Source organism: Lactuca virosa, chromosome 1 (assembly GCF_052849685.1).
Source record: "Lactuca virosa cultivar CGN04683 chromosome 1, Lactuca_virosa_CGN04683_v6, whole genome shotgun sequence".
In the NCBI taxonomy this organism is placed as follows: Eukaryota; Viridiplantae; Streptophyta; class Magnoliopsida; order Asterales; family Asteraceae; genus Lactuca; species Lactuca virosa.
The window spans coordinates 13,048,720-13,056,493 of record NC_136426.1 but is presented as its reverse complement, the minus strand read 5'-3'; the positions used below and the strand labels follow the sequence as shown (position 1 = coordinate 13,056,493).

Genomic DNA, 7,774 nt, shown 5'->3' with positions numbered 1-7,774 from the left:
ATTCTTTTTGAGCCATACAAGATTTTTGGGACTTTGGATAACTTTTGGACCAAGGGTTTGAGTTTTTACCCTCTTGTATGCATGCAAATGGATAAAGTCAGAGACTTTATCCATTAGGATGTCCCTTTTAACTTGGATCTGAAGTTTGGTGCTTTAACTTAACAAAATAAGAGCTTAATGGAAAAGTGGAGGTTCAGCTCTAGTACGTTGGGCGTACCTGGAGGTACGTTGCGCGTACCAGGGTTCGAGCCTGTGGATTGCGAGGGTACCATCTACGCTGGGCGTAGAGGGGAGTACGTCGGGCGTACGCAACCCAGAAGGAATCTTTGAATTTTTCACCTTGACCTTGACCAAAATTTTGACCAAGTTTGACTTAGGGGCATTTTGGGTTTTTTAGCTATGAGTTGAGTCTAGGTCACCGTTTTCTGTATAGGTGACCTGTAGAGTTGACATTTGGAGCGGCGTTCTTTTCTGCTATCTTTTCGGACTGTGAGGTGAGTTTTCCTCACTATACTTGTGGGTCGAAGGCACCAAGGCCGACCTACTGGATTTTTGTATCCTAGTTTATTGTCTTGATATTATGATGAGTATGTGTTAGATTGGTATATATGTATGATTACCCGTGTTTATTGAGTATGCGTTAGATTGGTAGATCTATATGATTACTTGTGTTGTTGGTTATTGATTGTTATTATATATATCGATATGTTATGGTTTGTTGGGTTGAGACGGTCCTGCTTTATGCTGAAGGCCAAGATACCTGGGACGGTCCGGATAGACTGAAGGCATGCGAGGCGGTCCAGATAGGCTGTAAGCCCTGCGAGGCGGTCCAATCAAGCTGAAGGCTCATATATGCATGATGTTACCTGTATTGGTTGTGTGTGATACTTTGGGGGAAACTCACTAAGTTTTGGTGTACAATTTAAGTTTTATGTTTCAGATACTTCAAATGAACGGGGGAAAGCAAAGACGTGATCGTACACATCATTTGGTGATATGTTTAGAGATGTTGTAATACATGGATTTTGGAACAATTGTACTTGATCTTGGGTTTTTATTACTTGGGTTTGATTTAAAACAATGATTCTTCTTTAATTAAAAATATAAAAAAAATTATTGTGATTTTTGGGACATAACACACTAGTACTCCCAAACGAATCTTTTTATTTAAATTGAGTTTTTTTGTTAACAGCTAAAAATTAAAAGCTCTCAAACGCTCGATGTCAAACAAAATCCATATAATTATTTAGAGTAAATTACTGAAATCGTCCCTGTGGTTTAGTCAAAATTGCACGTTTGGTCCCTAACTTTTTTTTTGCACTCGGATCGTCCCTGTGGTTTGATTTTGTTGCGTTTTTCGTCCCTATGGTTTGGTAAAAATTGCATGTTTGGTCCCTAACTTTATGTATGTAAGGGACGAAAAATGCAACAAAATCAAACCACAGGGACGAAAAACGCAACAAAATCAAACCACAGGGACGATCCGAGTGCAAAAAAAAAGTTAGAGACCAAACGTGCAATTTTGACCAAACCACAGGGACGATTTCAGTAATTTACTCAATTATTTAATAGTCATAATCATACCACCCCTATGCAACTATAATTAACATATGTTCTAGCAAATAAATAACTATTTGTTATATTTGAAATGCTGCTTTGAAAGTTGGTGCGTGTAAAGTGGCAAAGCACGAGAATACATGTATTGAAAATCAACATGTGTTTATATATTTCGCATTTGATACTTTGGGTTTTCTCGCACCAGAGGCGGTGGAGATCCTCAACAAAGTTCAACGGGTCATGCATACTAATATTATATCTTCTAGATCCACAGAGTTGTTATCAAAAGAATTAGTTTTGTCATCCAGAAAGGACTAGCGACACAACTTGTTTCCCGTTTGACTTCCGTCGATATGTATTGACTTTTTATCATGTTCATAGATATTTCAAAAAATATATAAGAAAATTGTTAGTTTTCAAAAAAAAATTAAAATCAAAATAATGATGAATCACATAAAGTAAATATGAATTTCCAAGATCAATTTAACATTAAATACACATAATATATTACTATTAGTATTATTATATAATTTGAGTAAGGGTATTTTTCTTGTAAATTTATTCTTTACAATACATCCCTTTGATGGTGAATCTACAATTAAAATGCCCAAAAAAAATAAAACCCATCTTAAAATCTTGGAATCGCAAAAGAAAAAATGAAATCAAAACTTACTAAAATCCATTAACTTGTAGCTTCATCTTGAACTCGGTTCAACAACTCAACAACTTCATTCATAGTAGGTCGTAATTTGGGTGCTTCGGTAGTACAAAATGTAGCAATCTTGAAGAACTCCAAAACTTCACTCTCTTTTAAGTCTTGTTTCGATATACTAACATCCACCATTTCCATTTCCCGATTTTGTGACACCATTTTTGTAGCCCATTCAACCAATCGAATCTCTTTTCCATTTTCGCCTTTCATTGGCCAATTCGGTCGCCTAGAAGTGGCAACCTCGAACATGAGTATCCCAAAACTATATACATCTCCGGTAACAGTTGCCAAAGCAGCCCCATAAAAATACTCTGGCGGCATGTATCCCATTGTCCCGGCTACCTGAGTCGAGACATGGGAATGCGAGCCCTCAATTCTTCGAGCTAGCCCAAAATCCGCAATATGAGCTTCGAATTTCGCATCTAACAAAACATTACTAGCTTTAATGTCTCTATGAATTATGGGTGTATCCAAATTATGCATAAATGCTAGTCCTTTTGCTACTCCTTTGATGATATTGATTCTTGTACTCCAAGATAACGGTAACCTTACTGTTGACGTGTCATTCTGGGCTGATGACGTGTCGTAGAGCCATTGGTCGAGGCTACCCTTTTCGATAAACTCATAAATCAGGATCCGATCCGTTCCCGTTGCGCAGTACCCGAAAAACTTAACGATGTTTTCGTGTCGGATTTTTCCGAGTGTCTCCATCTCAGCCCGAAACTCTCGGTACCCTTGGAAGGCGTCGGCGCCGAGCTTCTTCACGGCGACGGTGACACCGCAAGGGAGGTTGGCTTTGTAAACTAACCCAAAGCTTCCGTCGCCGACGATGAGATCCGGAGAGAAATTTCGAGTCGCCTTGACTAGGTCGGACATCTCGATCTGATTTAACGACTGGTCAAACAGCTGGCTCTCGGCGACGCTAATGAAGGAGGTTGATGTACCGAGATTGGGTACAGTTCGGGTCGCTCTGGTTCGGGGTCGAGATTCCGGGTCACGGCGGCGATTTCTGGTTGTCCGGCAGATGAAGTAGAAGAAGCAGATGAGGAGGGAGATGAAAGTGAAGCTGGCCATGGCGGCGAGCACGGCTTGGAGGGTCGGATCCATGATAGTTTAGAGAGAGAAAATAGGGGGATTTTAGTGAGAGAGAAAGGGGTTTCAGTGGGAAGATGGAGGAACAGAAAGTGAGCCGCCATTAACGGGAAGAGAGGAAAGACGACGGAGTCAACGGGTGAGAAGGAAGACAAATCATCGAGGATTGGTGATTGAATATATTCGGATTGTAATACACGGTGAACTCATTTTCAAATGTATGAAAATAAGAAAATCAAAATGGTTGAAACCCAAACACTTTCTTTTTCTAAACTCTATAAATAATCATTATTTGCTTCATTTAAATTAAATTTAGAAAATGTTAATAAAATGCCATATACAATTCAAGGGTATAAAAGTAAATCTAATTTACTTTTGTCCACTTCTTTGTCATCATACTCTAATTAGTAATTACATTTCTCCCTTCCAAATGTTGCGATCATGACACCCTATACATTCTCGTACCCCATGAGTCCATCCATAACAAAAATATTGATAATATAGAAATGAAAAGTAAGTTATATTCTATCATCTTAGTTTCAAATAAAGACAAGCAAATAAACAACAAAAGTATTTCGCTATCACCTTGGCAACTTTAACGCGGTGTACATTGAAGCGGCATGTGCTCTTGGAAGACTCGGTCCAACTCTATTTTTCAAAATTCAAAGTAATATTTCTAACATTTTTATTTTATTTTTCTGTAGCTTTTTATCATTGTTTATATTTTTGTGAAAAAATTCTGAATAGTAAATTTATAAGATTATGCTATGTTCTTCTTATGTTCTATTAAGTTGTGTACGGTTAAATTTAAGCTAAAATGATAATGATGTATATATATGGATAAATATAAAAATCCATTCTTTTTACTTTTTTTTTTAAATATACTAATCTACTCTTAAGTCCCAGAGAGTCGCTCGCTATGCCACTCTCATCAAGCCTCTTACACACCATCCCCTACCGTGTGACAGAGGCTTGCTAAGATACATCTCATGCAGAGGGAGAGGGAGAGCGAGAGGAAACTTGGATTTTATTGGTTGGTGCTTTTGACTACAAAACCATTTGACCAATGTTTTTTTAAACTCTTTCTATTTTCATTAAAAAAAATGTTAGAGATGTTATCATTCCCTATGAAATGTTTAAAGAAAATGTACTAGTGAGGTGGCAGATAAAAAAAATGACATGACAGACAAAAAAAATGATGTGTCAAGGTATAAGGGTACACGTTGGAATAATTGAGTTCCTATTAAACTCAATATTCTAATATGGAGGATTCAGCTATCTAGTATTCCAACAAGGGAGAAGTTATCGATTAGGGGTATTATGGTTCCTTCTATCATGTGCCCGATTTGTATGGGTGCAGCGGAGACTATTGATCATATTTTTGCCGGTTGCCCTGACTTGAGAGATATTTGGGTTAGGGTAGGTATATGATGGGGTTTATCTCTTCCAGCTTAGATCTCGGTGCAGTCTTTAATCAACTGGTCGGATGATGTAAATTTGCGTAGAGGTCAAAGAAAGGCGTTTGATGCGGTCATTATTACTTCCTTCCGGTGTTTATGGAATTTTCGTAATACTTCTATTTTTGGAACGGTTTTACCCAAGAAGTCGGTTATATTTGATGAAGTTGTTGAGAAATCCTTTTTTTGGATTTCTAATAGATGTAGTAGGGTAAATTTAAGGTGCTAGAAGTGTTACCACTCCCTCGAACCTTAATCTACACCTTAATACTATATGTTTCAAATGAGACTTGAACCCTTAAATTCAAAGAGGGATGACACACACCATACCGCTAAGCCAAAGACTTTTTGGTTGTTTCCTTTTTAGTTGGAGAATTTTTCTTGAATAAATGTTTGATTTATGGTTTTATGTATAAGTGAAAAAGAACAAATAAATGTTTGTTTAATAACCTTTATAGATTAAATTGTGTGAGATAATACTAAAAATTAAAAAAGGGTAATGATTTGTACACAACATTTTTTAACAATACACAACAATTTATGCATTAGATAGTTTTGTAATATACAACTGTATAAATCATAAATTGTTGTATATTGCTAAAAAAAATGTTATGTATGAGTCATCACGCTTAAAAAAATATTGTTATAAGTTAAAGTGTAAATGATATCTCTTATAAGTCAACAAACAAAAAATGTGATATATAGAAAATATAACAAGCATCGTTGCCTAAGGTTGTCAAGATTTGAAATCTTATCTGGAACCTTTTTATCTTTTGCAAAATCATGATTGTTAGATTGGAACAATATCATAAAATCCTACCAAAATAAAATCATATTCAAATTTGTTTGCAAGGTATTGTGTATGTATTGTACATTATAACTTGATGTTGATTAAGACGTTAATAATGTAATCAACTTTTTCTTCTTAAACATGAATGAATCAACCATCATTTTTGTTGTTGTAAACTGTAAAAAACAAAAAGAAAACATCTTGATTAGAAAAAGAAAAAAGATCATTTTTTAGAAAGACAAATGTTTATAAAAAAAAAGCGCTAGCAAGTCGCTTGGCAAAAAACAACCATAACAACATCTGAAACAACAAAAACACAACCGACTAGGAGATTACATGAAACACAAAGACGGGTTTTGAAGACATCTAACCTAACTTAAACCTTAATAAGACTTAGACGAACCCCAATGAAAAGATGCTTCATCGGATGGTCTTTAGCAAACAAAGCCTTGTTTCGAAACATCCAGATATGCCACCACATAACAAAGAAAACACCTTCCAAAATCTCCGTAACCAATTTTCTCAAATAAAGATCATCAAACATAGAAATCCAATGGAAGAAAGAATGAAGTAAAGGCACATCAATCTCCCACCATCTCAAAATTTTCTCCAATAATAACGAAGCAACCACGAAAGTAAAAAAAGATGATTACCTGATTCCACACCATTCCCACAAACGACACAATTCAACGACGTTATCTCCATACCTATTTTTAAAATATTCAATCTGATAAGAAGTTTATCAAGCATCAACTTCCAAGTAAACACATTAACATTGCTATGAAGTGATTTAACCCATCTAGTTTGGAAATAACTTGAACCAAGCAAGATCGAGTTTATATACAAATGAGAGGAAGAAACCGGGAACACACCTGTCGAATCTAATTTCCAAACCTAATTATCAGGAAAAGTAGCAAAGGAAATCGAATGCAACAAAACCCCAAGATCTTCACATTGCACGCTTTCAACTCTACCCATAGGCGGTTTGCGAAAAGAAGAAAACCAAGAATCATGACGCATCTTAAATGAAACAGTGACATCCTTAAATTGTTCCAAAGAAAAAAATATCGGGAACCTCGCATACAATGGAATATCTCCCAGCTGCAGATCCTTCCAAAAAGAAATCCGCGCACCATCACCTAACACCTGCCTACAATTAGACAATAAATCCACCCTTTCTCTTGAAGATGAGACATAGATTTAATAATGTCTAACCAAATAAAAAATTTACAAGCTGGAAAATCCCGATCAAGAAAACCATGATGATCATGAATAGCTTTAACCACACGAACCCAAAGAACATCCAAGAGAGTTCTAAAACACCAAATCCATTTAAACAAAAGGGCCCTAATTAAAGCAAAATAAATTATTAACACAAAGACCTCCATTTTATGTATAGGACATAACTTTCTCCCAACTAACCCAAGAAATCTTTCTTCATCTTTATCAGCACCCAAAAAGAACCTACTCCTCAAAGATTCAAGTTTAGCCAAAACACCCATAAGAACCTTGTAGATGGACATATGGTATGTAGGAAGAGAGCCTAACACACATTTTGATCATGTACAACTAAAGGCATAAGATCACAAAGGAAATATCATGAGTGTGATTTACCTAATTCAAGATAAATTGATGAAGTGATGATACTATATGAGACTTATTGCAACTTGTGATGTTCAATTTCTGTAACACTTTTTTTAGGTATACTTCTTTTAAGGTTGTCTCTTTGTAGAACTTAACAATTTGGAATTTTATGGTGAATATGGCATGGTGGGGGAAGCACCACAACGTTGTTATAGCTGATATGAAACGCGCACTTATAATGCACCACGACGTGACAAGGCCATGGCCAGAACTTGGCGACATCTGGAGTGAAAAACCCTAATTTTTGGGCCTAGTGCCATATTTAAAGGATATGATGGCTAGGGTTTGCTCACCCTCAACCTCCATCACCCTCTCAAGTCCATAAATAAACCCTAGCCCTATTGCATTCATCTTGGAGCTCATTTTGGTACTTTATGGTTTTAAAGAAGGAAGAAAGGTGCTCTAAGTCTAAGGATCCATCAAGCCAAGTCCTTCACTATCTTCTTGTGCACATCTTGGACCTTTGTAAGTCCACAAGTTCTCATCTTTTTGTTCACCACTTCTAGATCTAGGCTTTTAAGC

The 7,774-nt window shown here is 36.3% G+C and overlaps 1 protein-coding gene across 1 annotated transcript; it reads right to left on the bottom strand.

Moving 5' to 3' along the window:
• Window positions 1-2,051: 2,051 nt before the first annotated feature.
• LOC145132750 (Protein kinase superfamily protein) lies at window positions 2,052-3,611 on the bottom strand. The gene has a single exon (XM_079067650.1). The coding sequence runs from the start codon at window positions 3,374-3,376 to the stop codon at window positions 2,240-2,242; it is 1,137 nt and encodes a 378-aa protein (XP_078923776.1). The 5' UTR covers window positions 3,377-3,611; the 3' UTR covers window positions 2,052-2,239.
• Window positions 3,612-7,774: the final 4,163 nt, after the last annotated feature.